This window comes from Artemia franciscana, chromosome 15, assembly GCF_032884065.1.
Source record: "Artemia franciscana chromosome 15, ASM3288406v1, whole genome shotgun sequence".
NCBI lineage: Eukaryota > Metazoa > Arthropoda > Branchiopoda > Anostraca > Artemiidae > Artemia > Artemia franciscana.
In genome coordinates, this window is record NC_088877.1 from 18,129,819 (window position 1) to 18,145,356 (window position 15,538).

At 35.1% G+C, this 15,538-nt stretch overlaps 1 protein-coding gene across 1 annotated transcript in view; it reads left to right on the top strand.

Moving 5' to 3' along the window:
* The window catches only part of LOC136036126 (N-acetylglucosaminyl-phosphatidylinositol de-N-acetylase-like), a 35,521-nt gene that overhangs the window by 5,191 nt on the left and 14,792 nt on the right, over positions 1 to 15,538 (top strand). The window contains exon 3 of the mRNA XM_065718147.1: positions 14,902 to 15,092. Coding sequence (XP_065574219.1) covers positions 14,902 to 15,092 — 191 coding nt within the window. The remainder of the gene's footprint in view (positions 1 to 14,901; positions 15,093 to 15,538) is intronic.

Consider the following 15,538-nt stretch of genomic DNA (forward strand, 5'->3'; position numbering starts at 1 on the left):
AGGATGGTTGCTCTATAATTACTTTGATCACGAATTAAAGGACTAGAACTTTCTAGTTTTACGATTTCTAATCAAATGATCCCCCTGCCAAATTTCTTGGAGGACCCTTTCCAAACGAAATAGTCAACAGAAACGTTTGTTGGGAATTTTTTTCTTCATTGGGGCTATCTTACCCCAAGAACTTAAAGATATAGGCTTAAGTATGTTGCAAAAAATTAGACTTTTTTGGACCGTATTTTTTTTTGGGGGGGGGGAGGGACTGTCCCCAAAACACTTGTGGACAATAGGTTCCTCTTGGCTCAAGAGTAGTATCCACATAGGCACTTTAAAGAGACACAAAGTGGGTATACTATTAGTTACTAATGCCTCAAGATATTATTACGCACACCTGGGTCTTACGCAATACTATAGTGCATGTGTAACGGTATAGTACACCTATATGTAGTGTAACAAGGTTTGTTTAATTTTTTTGCTACATAATAGACGATGTTTACTGTGTATGTTACATAATAGAGAGTGTTTTACTTTCATTGTTACATAATAGGTTTGGTTTACTTATGCATATGATTTCTGTGGTTGTTATGTAAGAGGACTTTTTAGGGGCGAGGAAAAAACCTTCAGGGCCCCTCCCAAGTAAGGACATGATCCAAATTGAGCATATACCCTATGTTTTCATGCTTCACACATAACATTTTGCTGTATGCAAACAAACGATTTTTCCGTCATTTCTAGGACCACTTCCGTTATAGAGTTTAGACGTCTATTGATTTTCTAGGAACAAAGGTTTGTTATTTTAGTAATATGACAAACAAAGGGTGTCCTGCTATTGCCAGGAAACAGAATCATCACGTGATCCACTATTGTTTTTCATGGAAAAATGATTACTTATTCTTGTACCAGGAGCAGGTATTTCTCTATTGTTCCCGAAGGGTATAAAAACGGGTATTGAGCTAGCTACCCCATCAGTCTTACATAAGATTTCGCTTCCAGAAAGTTTAATATATGGATTTGAGCTATATACTGCTGAGCCTCTCTATATAACTATCCCCCACCAGAAACGAGGGACATTATAGTAGAATTTGACCTGCTATGACTATATTGGATAAGTAACTAAAACCCCAGCCCCTCCCTCATAAAAACACCATCGAAGATAAATTCATCTCGTTCATCACTTCAAAATATGTGCTTCTCTCGTTTGCATTTTCAATGTGCTTCTTGTTATTCTAGCAGAAGTGTTGAAATTATATAAACAGCTGCGTGGCTTAAACCCTTAATTACACCATCAGTCAACTAAAATACTGAGCTTCTAGCGAACAGCCGGTGTTACGCTAATTATGCGAAAGGGTGCATTTTTACCAACTGGTAAATTCAACCCTCTATTAGTACCTAACCATGCCTTTTTTTTAAAGATGCCTTTTTTCTGATCAAATTGATGAGTTATTTTCTACGTTAAATTCTTGATTTTTATTTCTTTTTTTTTGAGGGGTGACCTAAATTCTGACTAGTTCCATTTTAAGTGGTCATCATCTATTTGTAAGGGGTGCGAACAAGTTATTTTTTGCCAGTTAATTGGTAAAAAGGCTCGCTTGTAACATCTTCATTGTATAGAAATTGACGAATTTCAAGCACTAAAATAGCTATGCAAAGGTGTCATATATTTAAGATTGTTCTTGACTGAACATAAAATTATTATTTGCGGAAGAAAACGCAGATTCTATTCGATTGAAAACGTGTTTCCTTCTAAATACCTGTCCAATTTAACTGGTCAAGATCTATTCGAAAAGGGGGACAAATATAAATTATAACTCAATAGTTACTTGCTTAAAAGGTTCGCTTGTAACATCTGCTTTGTACTGTAAATTCCAACTCAAAAGTAAATATGAAAGAAGAAGTGACACTTCAATGGAAAAAGCGTATTATTTTCCCTAAAATTAAGAAATAATACTTAAATTAAGTATATTTTTTAGCAGGATTCCATGGTAGGGAATAGGGCGTGTGGCTTTTGGCTATAATAACGGATTATTATGTGAGCCCGCTCCTCTTAATAAGGCCAGATGTAACCCTAGGCTAAAGACTAAAAGTTTGGTGATTGTGTTGATTTTTCCTCTAGAGTTCCCTATTTATTTTACATTTTTCTTACAAAAAGTTGCTTCTTATGAACAGAGTACCCTAAATTCCCCCAAAAAAAACTAGTTTACCTACTTTTTGCTATCTTGGAAAAGAGTCAGGTTTTGAAAATTAAACTTTTAGAGATGGGTCTACAGACTTGTCCTAGGAAGCTGTTTTGAAGCACGTACCAAGCCTATTTATCGCGCTTAAAGGAAATAAATGTGAATCTGCGTACTTGGGTCTAAACGAAACCCTTTATTCTGAATTGATTGCTGCCTTGTGATCCGGATTTCGAATTATCTGCCTGGAATTGAAGCCCCAGGCAGCTGATAATGGCAAATGTTTTAACCTTTTTTCTATATCATTCATTAAAAAATGTTTTTGTCCTCTTGGGGCATGAAAACTACTACGAAAGCTGACAGTTTAAGCTAGGGAGCAGATATATATTTGACGAAAAGTTCCTGGTAAAAATAAAAGGGGTATGAGGACAAAACGAGATTATTGAAATTATATAATTGTATGTTGAAAATGAGATATTTTTTTACTTCATTAAAAAATAAAATTTTGTTGCCATTTAAGGAAGATTCGGACCTATGCCCCCAACCCACAAAGAAGAAAAGGGCAAGCGAATATTTGGCCCGTACTGATGACCTTTCGAGACCAGCGGTCACCATGTAAGGCGAGAATGCCGGCCCCGCAACAGAACAGGGAGAATGCACCCCCTTCAGCCCTCCAACATGACAAGAAAACGATCGCAATTCAAGGTGCCAACCCTAAGGTAAATAAAATTATTGATATTTTTCGTAAAGACTGTTTTTTCCAGCATGGGAAAATAAATAGGATCTTGTTGGTTCATAAAATAATCCATTCTTTTCAGCATAATAAAAGGTCCCTCTTGATAGTTTTCGAGGGGGGCTTTGAGGGACTTTTCACCTAAATTTAACGCTAAAAACTAATTTTTATATGAGACTGATTTCTGAACCTATTTGAACACTGATGATGTCTCCCATCTTTAAAAAGTAACGAATAATTTTTAGCTTAATATAGGGCCCTCAAGATAGTTTTGAAGGGGTGGAATATCTCCTTGCTGCTAAGAGACAAATAGCTAATAATAATACATTTTTTCGAGTTAATAAAGGGAAATAGCCAGGATCTTGCTACTTCCAAAAATAATGCATTCACGTGTTGAAAATTTAGTCTTTTACTGTTAAAAAGAGGGGGATTTGTAGATCCTAATCCTCTTATAAATATTCTTTTTCAGCCTAAAATAAATTTTGTGTCAGCTTAAAATCATGAGTGTTTCAAGGAGTAACAATTGTCTCTCTTTTTCCAGGTCGCTAATGGTGTTCCAGTATGGATCAACTGCTTACTGACAGATATCCTTGGGAAGTACAATTGGTCACCATCGAACGCATGTATTTAAAGACTGTAGAACATTATAATATAAATTGTACAAAGGAGATACTCTACTCGCATTTATGTCGTAATTTCTGGCTCTTAAATTCTTATCTGGTTGTGGGGGGTTTGGATCACTTTGTGTCCATTTATGGAATAATTTCTGGTCATTAAACCCTGTACGTGGTAGCGAGGGTCTATGGACCCAAAGGGTCACTTTGGGTCCATGTATGGAATAATTTCTTGTCATGACACCTTTAGGTGGTAGTTTGGTGTCAATACACCCCAACGGTCACAAGGACCCTCTCAAAGATTTCAGACTAATTATTATTTTATATTTACTAATTACTAATTTCTCTCAGGATGAAATCAAAGTGTTTCAATGAGCTACCAAGCTCTTATTATTTTCTAGGTTCATATACCAACATTTTATGGGGCTTACGTCGAGAGCGTGTTGTTGCCACCAACACAATTTCGTAATAATTCATATACGGTCTCAGTGGATAGTGAAGGTGAGGGAGATTATAGTCCGGGGTTGAGCCCTATTACTATACCTTCCCACAGCTTTGATTTGGACGCGTTTGTGAGGGATCTTGACTTCGATGTGGGACTCTTTGATAGTCAGTTAAACCAAGTTTCAAAGTGAAAGTGATGTGACAGAAGCAGGACAAAGATTTTCTGGCTCAGTCCCTATATAGCCTGATTTTCATTTAGCATACTCCGCTTTGCGCAACATGTATATTTTTAAATCTGAATTTGGAGACATTTAATGCTCTTACATGTGATAGTATCCATATTTATCCAGTAGACATAGCGCACTCCTATGTCAGCAAGATTCTGACTCTTCTTGACAAAACAGATTCGGGAGGTGAGAGGGTGGGACATTGTTAATACATCACTCAAAAATATGTTTTTTAATGAAATGCTGGGTGAGATGTACTTGCATTACCTGCAAACAGAAATGTAGATGATTCACCCAAACTTACACAATTTTGAGGGTGTTTTTTTGTATTTGGTAGAAAGTATTTTAATATGGTCCTTTTGCATAGAAAAATAGAAGCGTAATTTTAAATTAAAACATTGCCGCTGGCAGTGCCATTTAGAAATTAAAGAAAACTCATTTTGGAATTATATTATAGCCTATGTAAGCTCCAAAGGCCGTAAGAGGGACAAAATCAAGTCTTTTATGGGGATAAACATTCGTTATTAATAAAAATTAAAATTTAGAATGTACTAGACGATTTGGAAAATGACAAGCATATTAGCTCTCGAACGGACTACACCAACTAAGACGAGTCCATTTACCTAGAGCTAAAGAAACGCTAGGCCCCAAATAAGTTGCTATTTTTAAAATCTTAGACGGGGAACGACTTGATATCCCACGGTGTGCTTGCAGGCCTGAAGATGTAGTGTTTGCGAACGCACAATGAGGATATCAAAATAGTCTTCAAAAGTATGTCTTTAAACTATGTTAAGGGAAATTTCGACATGATTCTTTATAGGAGCTGTGTAGAAAATAATTTAGTTCCAAGAGCGAGTGCCATGGTCATTCGTTCTTTCAAATTTAAAAACTATACCGTTTGAGTTGAAAAAATGTCGTGTTGGCCATATTGGATAAAGGCTATGTGCGCGCGGGCGGTGAGAGAGTACTACCACACGGTCGTTACCTTACTTCAGATTGAGACGTTTTTGTAGAGTATAGACGACCTCCCTGTCTTGAGAAAGCTCAACAGTTAGTGAGGGGGAGGTCCGTTTTTCTATCCAATAGTTTTTTCTCAATCACTATCCCCGACAGCCTCCAGCTCGGCAGTTTGTTTTTCTAGGATTTTTCTTTAGTTTTTTACCTGTTTTTGTTTATTTATTTTATCGAGCAAGGCGGAATCGATATTTTTTACAGTGCTTAATATTATGCTTTTTTACGTTTCTTACCCCAAAACCGACCTTCGCCCACTGCAGCGGGTGCCGTGCCCTCTGACTGACGCAGGGGCCGCTGCGTCCTCCCGAGGGATTCGGTTGCATCCGACCCTCCGGGTGGGACCCTTTTCTTGGTGTATTTTTATGTCCAAGTGTTTTTAAATGTCTGTAAATATGATCAAGTGCTTATTGAAATACGTTTTAAAAATTTGTTGTGTATTGAAATTTGTTGTGAATGAAACATTTGTTTCATGAATGAAGCAGTTGTGAAACATGTATTTCATTTATTCTTTTATTATTTACTCAACAGATTGAGGTTAGGTTCTTTTAGTTGTATTTTAAGAGCGAAGAGAGTATATATATATATATATATATATATACACACAAATATATATATATATATATATATATATATATATATATATATATATATATATATATATATATATATATATATATATAAACGCCATTCAGATTATTTCTTTGCGCACCTTCAATGTCTGGCAAAACAACGCTTTTACCGAAAATAGTTCAAAATCGAGATGAAAGGTTTTTAGAAAATCCGAAGAACGTCTATTGTTGCTATAGTGTGTGGTAAGAGTCTGATGATAAAATAAAGACTTGTACCAAATATAATATTCATGCGGCGGCTTGACGTGTTTAAAATTGATGAAGCAAACTCGTGGTTCATTATTGATGAGTTAGCTAAATCTATTGAAGAATGGTCTCAGGAGATGTTTCAGTTATTCACGGTTCTGGTCTCAAGGATGTTACAGTTATTCACTGTCCAGACTCATCATGAAATGTTTTTTTTTCTAACCGTTGCTCTCTACAATCTCTTTCATCAGAGCAAATGTATAAAACCATTTGCATTGCATTGTACTTACTATACTTCTATAGGGTTGTTCGGGATTCAAGTTCTCTTATAACTTTAAACAAACAAATATATCCCGGTGAACACAAATTTTCACTCTCGGCGTACAATCAAGTTACGAGTAAACCCTCTGGTTACATTCTTTTGGATCTCAATCAAAACACACCCAAAGAGTTATGTTTGGTCACTGATATATTTGACAATGAAATTACCGCATATCTACCAGTGAACAGTAAAAAAAAGTCATTAGTTGCTATTATGACATTGAAGAAACCAAATAAAAATTGGCATTTATTTTCCTTTCTAGGTAATTTAAAACCACGGTCATGTTTAAATTTCACTGAAGGCTATGTCTAACTGCCATAAGGATATAAGCAACAAACAAAGCAACATCGCTCACTTGTACATGCCCTAACTTATAAATTGAAAAGAAAATATTTCTAAAAGAAAACGGCTTGTTCAAACGGGTGGTATTTTCTTTTCATTGTTACTGCCGATAATCTTGGGACTTGTAAAAACTATGCCCTAGGTGGCTAAACCCTACAAATAGCCAATAGAATTCGCTCTTTCAGGGAAAGAGCACTTCGAAGATAATCTTGAAAATTTATTAACAATGAGACAATTGCCGATGATGAAAAGTTTATTTTGTTCAAAGCGTAAACACGGCTCAAAGCGCATGTCATTGATAAACCTCAAAGTTCATCACTACAACCATCGCCAAAACAGAAAGAAGAAGATTCATGTAAAGTCTTATTAAGTGTTGCAGACCTAATGCCTCAATCATATGATGAACAAATTAAAAGACTCTTTACTTATCTCGCTGAAAATTAACATGTACAAATTGATGACAAAAAGAGTGAAGTTTTAGTCCACGGCAAGACTTACAATCTTCCGTTTACGTTTAAAATGGCTCAAGTTTTGTAAAGCGTTTTTGAAAATGTAAGTGAAGCAGGAAGTACAAGTTTCCCCACCACACTTGCCCGAGTCGCTAGAGTTGAAAAAAGAAGTCGGCGATAGAGTTATTACCGAATGAACCCGTCTACACACTTCATCGAAATCATAGAGTTCGCGGTAATCATTATCGAAAAACTAAAGGCTTTTCCATTGCATATATTACGGGCAGATTTTTTAAGTCTAGACGAGGTTCAAAGACGTAAAAATAACCTGTAAAAGTATATTTTACTTGCAATCAGTGATTTTATTCGCTATGTATATGTCGTTTCATTCCGTTCAAAGAGAAGCGATGAAGTTGCTAGAGCTCTTGAATCTCTCTTAACAAGATTCATATAGAAAAATTCAAACAGATCGGGGAAGTGAATTTGTCAATTCACATTTAAAAAAGTTTTATTGAAATATAATACGATGCTCTATCATAGTCACATTCCGATAAAGGTGGCATTGGCTGAAGGTATGATAAGAATAATTCAACTTTTAATCTCGAGGCATTTTGCATTGAAAATCTAAATTCAAGATTTAGATAAAATCATGTTGGTTTATAATCAATGTCCTCATCAATCGTTTTCCAATAATAATCCTTTCGAAGTTCATCACAGTAGCAATACACTTGACATATTTCTTAAACAATATTCTAATGACGAGGGGCAGGAGAAAAAAGGAAATTTAATGTTGGCTATACAGTTCGAATCAATCGAATTATTAATATTTTAAAAGGGAATTACTTGTGGTACACTGAACTTTTTAAAGTTTCAAAAGTTTTAGACACTAAACTTGTAACATATCGCCTACTTAATATGAAAGATGAAGAGAATCGTGTCGGTTTTTACGAACACGAGTTACAAAAAAGTTAAAAACAAAGGAATGTATCGAATTGAAAAGTTATTAAAGAGTCGTACTCACAGGTTTGGGAGACAGTTGCTTGTTCGCTGGCTATGATGGAATTCTCATTTTTATTCTCGGATTGTTGCTGAAGACGTTCACAATGCCCATTGATTTGATCTCTGACCTCCTCTATGATGATTTAAATAAACAAGTGGGTTTTGGACAAAGCTCTCCCCTGCCATCAAATTCGATTGAAGGTATAAAGTTGCTCTTATTGATTGTATTCTTAAATATACCACTCGTTACAGAGAAATGAATAGAATCAATTAACTCGGCTGAATACCCCTTTAACACATTACCATACAAAGAATATAGTATTATGACTGATTGGTGTCGTGCAATCAATAGATGAATCTCCGCTTGTCAAAATGGCGCTTTCCACTTTATCTATTCAATGAAACAGGGTGAGATCTACGTTATTTCGCCCATTGACAATGAAAAGGTTTTTTTTAATGATAGTCTTTGAGACATTCTGGGTTATAAACAAAATATAATCAATGGTAGAAGCGCTGGTACCATCAGTAGGATGGATAATGTTATTTTTGCTGTCTATCCGCCCGGCTTCTTATCAGACATTGTATATTTCTTTGTGCATCTTTTATCGAGACATTGAGAGTCGGTAATACCAAGGTTTCTCTCTTACGTGTTCTGGGAAGAAAAACCACCCATGAACACATTCGTTACAACAATTTGAAGCACCGTCAATATATTCCAGTCAACACTACGTATTTGTTACTCGAATTGGGTGATCCTCTGGAAATAACAAAAGGTTTGCCTGTGAGTACATGTCATTTCCGACCCATTCAGTGAGATGGCTAATTGAAAAAATACTTTTGTTGGTCGTGATATTGATTGCTATGTTGCTACTCTTAGACCATGACAATTGGATCATAGAATTGACTATTACAGAGGTCGTTCGTCAATGTCCGTTTATGGTTTCGGCAATTGGTTTTTAAGTTGTTTCGCTTGGCACTGCCCTTGGCTAAAAAATATATTACATCGGATGTCGCTGATTTTATGTCCTCTACACTACACGATTTCAAAGGGAAGGATTTTAAAGAAGTGTTTTGCAAAACATCAGGTCTGGTGCACGAACCTTTAGCGAGCGATTGAAATCACGAAAAAGTGGGAAAATTTTAAAATGGGGTAGAAACACCGCATCACTCATCAGTCTCAATTCAGATCAGAAACGAAAAACATACCTCTTGTCAAGAAAGAAAAATAAGCCAAGAGTAAATATTGTATAATCGAAGAAGAATTTCTTTTCCTAGAAATGGCATATCTGCCGCATAAAGAATCTCATCCTTCAGTCACCTCATCTCTATATCTTTTCAATGCAGAAAATGTTGATGTGAGCGTAAAACGTGGTGACTATGACCAATTTTATCCACGACAAACTTTCTCTGAAAATATACATTTTCAAATTTATTCCAGTGAAGATGATTCCATAGATTTGACTTCCACATTTATAGATTTACATTTGATTGTCAAAAGTTCTAATAATCAAAAAAGAAGTGCAGCCGAGGGGTTATCAAATGAAAATTGTATGCTACACAATTTGTTTAAACAAATCAGTGTCCACACAAATGGAACATTGTTGAGCACGAGCAATAGTCATTCAAACTACGCAAGTTATTTACAATTTATATTGATGACTCCAAATTCATATAAGCTTTCGAGAGTTTCGGCTATTGGATACGAATTTCAAATGGACACTTAAACTAGTAATATACTTAGAGATGCGACAACTAAAGATTTACACTCGTTTTTTAAAATAGAACACGGGATATTTAATGTACCTCAATGGTTGTTTCCGAATTTTAATATCGATATAAAGTTACAACTTGCACCGTCCAATTTTATTTTGCGAAGTACTTGACACTGCTCCTGATGCAACAATCTCTCACCTCGGCTATACTTCTTTTACGAAAACAAAAACCTATGAGTTTTGTTGCTTTGGCAATTGAGAAATAAGAGCCATTGGAATTAAAAACTGCTCGTTCTGCATACAATCACGAATCGACGACATATTGGTACGGGTAAGCGTACATAAACCGAGTCGTCATTTATAAAATGCGAAATTCCTTCAAAACTGCCTTTGGCCTTTGTAAAAAGTGTTATTGCCATAGGATCGTGGACAAAGTTTCCCCATAAATTTGAAATGTTTGGACTTTCATCTCTTGTATGTAAAGTAAATAGAATTCCATTCTACAATTTATCCTTTGATAAATCCTACAGGACCCTATATAAATTGACAATGCAATCTCTAGATCGAGATTCACAACTTTTAGAAAATAATATAACCGAAGAAATGTTTTCGAAAACTCTTGGTATTATTGTATTGGATTTGTCCGAAACTCAAGAAATGAGCATTGTCCAAACGAGCACAGTACGTTTAGAGTGTACCTTTGCCGAACAATTGGAGAAGAATATAGCATTAATTTTAATAAATCAATTTGAAACCTATTAGGAAATTACCCATGACGGCAGTTTTCTATTAGACTTCGCACCACGAACACAAATCCAATTATCAATGTATTCAATTTGGATTCCTACATGTCCAAACACGAATCTTATTTCACACCTTCGGATTTCCTCGAACATATTCAAAGCGTTAACAATGCCCTTATAATTGTTAATAGTAGTCCGTAAAATGTAAAAATGTGTTATTGGCTATGCATCTTTCAAACAGCGAAGAATGTTGAATTTTTCTACCCTCTTGGCTTACCATATCGTTTTCTACACGCCTCACATTAAAAGCTGTCTTGGGCAAACTGGAAAATCTATTGTTCGAAATCGGAAGAGAGTACAAGATTATCAACCAAAAGCTGTGGTTTTCATGGACTATTGTATTTCATATTTTGATGTCGTGGATATACTTGCAGCAAATTTTTCCGTATTTATGGTGACAATCCTCACTTTCGGTAACATCTGAATAAAAATCAGTAAGTTTATACTCATATTAGCAGGGATCTTCACAGTGATGATTATTCCAGCAATTGAAGCGTAGTCCAGGCTCCTCCCAAAACAATTTGAAACTACGACGATGCCAGTTTCTTAAAAATAATCTGAAATCACGTTTAGAGATTTTAGCAATCATACCAGGGTAAGTATTTTCCCATCAATCAAATTTATTATAGTGACAATTGTAGCATAGAAAACCTCTAGTGTGAGAGTCACGAATATCTACAAGACAGGAATAAAAGTCATTGATTTGCATTGTGTATCCTCTATGTAATTTACGCGGATTGCACAATCTGCGCTTTTCATTATAGTCCTCAGTAATTGCACAATTCTCACGGGATGACCAGCTGCTCAATGTTTACATACATAGTGGACATGTGTAAAACATTTTTTTAATGTTGACTGTCTCACTGCTAAAAAGAAACTGACTCGCCATCAATACAATTAATGTCTTCTAGGTGAAGGAGTAATCGAGTGACGTCACAGATCAAATCAATTAAAAGCGTTTAGAAAGGTTTTTTTAAATGTCGACTTATTTGTGTTGCAATGCTAAATGGCCGTCTTAAATGAATTTATAGGTTTTGCTCAAAAGTAAATCCACAATATCTTTTTGTCTTGTTTCAATTAATATGTCAGTAAATTGGGTAGATGCATCTGGGCTACGACGTAAAAGTTTTGCACAATAGTCCATAGATGGAGAATACTTTTTTATTGCATCATTAAGCATTCTTTGAGAAGATATTTTCCTTTAAAGAGATAACTCTAGAAAATCATCATCTAGAATCAAACCTCTTTCCAAATTGACTAGATTCGGCGTGATTTTTGTTTCTCAAATCTAAGCATTTTCAATCCTGACACTCTCACTATTGATTATTGACTAACAAGGATTCTTTCTCGCTAGTAACATACTCACTCCTTTTTTATAGATTGGTTCAGATCATTGTCTCCAATATATTTCACTTTTGTGTTTAATCCGTCTTGTAATTTATATTAAATTTTGCTGCAAAGCATAACTGTTCTCCCAACTTAAATCTGTTTAATGTTATTGCATACCGTGCAAGCATCTCGTCCCATTTTAGGGTTAGCTGACTACCCCTTGTAATTTCTACTGCTGCGTTAGGCACTTTAGGTTTCATTTTTCAATTGCTTGCGCTTTCAATATCCAATAAAGTAAAAGCATCCATTACTAAAAAATAATATTCTCGATGTTAACATACTGAACTCTTTTTCATTACGGAAGAAAGTAAACAACTCACGCATCGTTGACCTTTGAAACCAGTTTTTGCTGGAATATTAAGGGCCACCGGAACAAGTCACGTAAGGTTCCGTCATCTCCACCTGTAAATGTTGGATCGCCATCAGTTTTATTTTACAGCCAGGACTTCCCTGTTTGACTAGCGGACTCTAACTAGTCCTATTACATAACAGCCAAAGAAACCATTTGCATAAGTAAGCAAAATATATTACTTAGCAATCACAGAAAAACACTCCATTATGTAACCAGCAAAAGTAAACAAACTCTATTACGTAACATACAGGTGTACTATACCGTTACACATAAACTTCAGTATTGCGTAAGACCTGATTGCGCGTAATAACGTCTTGAGGGATAGGTAACTTCAATAGTATACCACCTATGTGTCTCTTTGAAGTGCCTATGGGGATACTACCCTCAAGGACTTTCGGCTTTAAGTTTCAAACTGATTAGGTACAAAAAAAAATTTGCCCGTTTCCGCAGTCTTAGTCTCCATCCTCTTCGCACAGGCATATCTGGGATCATTTGGACACAGATAGTGACCCCCGAAAGTTTTGAGCCGAAGGACACCTAAGGTCAAATATGCCCCTTGTTCTACTAAAAAGTGTATCTGTAAACCGATGACAGTTTGCATTATTTACATTACATTACCCCTTGCTACAGGGTCGTGTGGGTCATGTCATCCCTTGTCGTTTTTACGGGAAATTTTTGAATTTTTCAAAAAAAATCCCTATTTCAAATTTTTGACCGGATGAATTGAAGACTATGGAGGATCAGGTAGCGAAAAAAAGACACCGCAAGGGTCCAGTTGCCTTCCAGTCACTTTTGACTCTTAAAAAGGGCACTAGAACTTTGAACTTCAACCGAATAAGCCCCTCTCAAGTTTCCACGACCACCCCTTCAATCTGGAGTGGCCAGAGGAAAAGCAACAAAAATAATAATAAATGAGTAATACCTGAAAAACACATGACTCTCTACTTAGGCAGCCATTTAACACTTCCTCTGACTTACCCATCATAAAACTAAATTCATTGTGGCTGATTTTATGGTCTTGATGTGATTCTCCATATCGTCAGCTGGGTATCAAATGGTCTTATCTCCATAATCATAAATTTTCAACAGAGAAAAAAAAAACAACTCACAATTTTTTTTATTTCCCCTCCGATAACCTTAAAACGAAAACGGATTTATATGTAAAATCAATTTATATCAATCTATTTTTATTTTACGGTTATCGGAGAAAAAAGTAGTGAGGTTTTTTGCTCTTCTGAAAATTTACGATTGTGGAGATACAACCCTTCGCTACCCGGCTGACGATATATTCTGTGATTTTTGGCGTTGTTTTATCAGTTCATGATGACTTAGAAACCACTCAATAAATTGCTCTTTTATTTTCTCTATGATTTCATAGTAAAATTTGATACTGTTACTTTTCAGCCTTTCAATTTAAAAATGAAACTGTAAAAAGCTTTTTTTTCATACTTAATAGTGATTATTTCAAGAAACAGTTCTATCCCGAGAAGCACAAGGGTGTCAGAAGTCCAATTAAATACCTATTCAGTTACTTCTATCACTTGTCAGTGTTAACCCTACTTGACAAGGACCTTGTATGAGATAGAATATCAGCCTTTTTTTTTAGTGTAACCAATTTTTTGTTGTTTTTTAATAACTTAAGCAAAGCATGCAAGTCAATTTATCATTTTTATGTTTATTTCATCAATGAAACGAAAAGATTAGAAATATATGAAATGAGACTTACTTTTTTCCACTCGTTCTCGTTTAGTGATGGTCTTGCTATTGTGGATAGCCTACTATTGTTGTTTGTTCTTTTTTTGTAACTGCAGTGGTTTTAGGGACAGTAAAGTTCAGCCTATATGTAAATACTATTGCCATGAAATTATGTTCTTCACAGCGAAGCGAATGAGGTGGTGTTTTTGATTTATCATTTTGAGTATATTTTTTTATTTTGCTCGAATAACGAGTAAAACAAGGTTATCGAAATAAAGGGTTTTGAATAAGCTAGTCAGTGTTTGTTTTCATTTCAACTTGTGGTATTGCAAACCAAGGGAAAATCTAAAAAAAAAGTTTTTGTGCTTTCATAAACCATTCCAACTTTGAATTGTCCAAGATATTGGAGCAGTTGCTGTGGTGCCCGTCGATTTTAGAATAATACTGAACCAAGACCACTTGAATTTATCTGGATTATTGCTCTTAGCTGTTACCGGAATTCTACCATGTTTCCAGTCACAAATTGATTAATGCAAAACTATCACCAAGTCTAATCAATATTTGGAAGTACTATTTTATTGACAAAAAAAAATAACCTAGCAATGTTTTCATTCACAAAAGCAATTAATAAAGGAAAATCCAAGTCTAAGTTTTGAATTTTAGTCATTTTGGAGCACGATCGGTAACGTATAGCTAAAATTACATTCCTGAACTTGGTTGACTTTAATGTAAAATCGACCCATTTCTTATTCTTTTTGTGTCAATTGTGGCTCATTCCTAAATTATATGTGTTTTACAACTCATGTTGCTTATCGCCATACAGGAGCAAATGACATGGAAAAAAGAGTAAGAAAAGATGAATTGTACAGGAGCTGCCAAGAGCTGGGAATAAATCAAAATTATGTGTCACTCCTAGACTCTTCAATATTTCCTGACAATATTAAAACCTTCTGGCCAGTTATTGATGTTGCTGCTGAAATAGAAAATCACATTTTTAGAAACGGAATTGATACGGTTAGTGTGTTTTTTTTTTTTTTTTTTTTTTTTTTTTTTTTTTTTTTTTTTTTATATATATTGTGTTTTATGGGGATTTTAGTACTGAGTATCAAAAGAGTATATTCAAAACTAAAGATGCATCCAAAAATTGGAATTAGAAGAAAGAGAGCTGAAACCAAAAATTTTGTCCGAGTTTGGTGGCTTTCACTTTTTTGCTAATTTATCCAGCAAAAATAAGATAAAAATATCATAAAAGTCACAACAATTGCACGGATATGCATTTATAAGTTAGCAAATTTGTAATGTTTGAAGATTTCCGTTGTGAAGATGCTAATTTTGCAGTCAGCAAAATATAAGTTTGTTTTGTTTAAAGTATTTTTAACAGAAGAATACTCCGCAGGCATAGGGAGGGCTTTATGTACTTAAGCTTCTCTTTCTTTTTGAAGGGGTCTATTCTCTTGGGT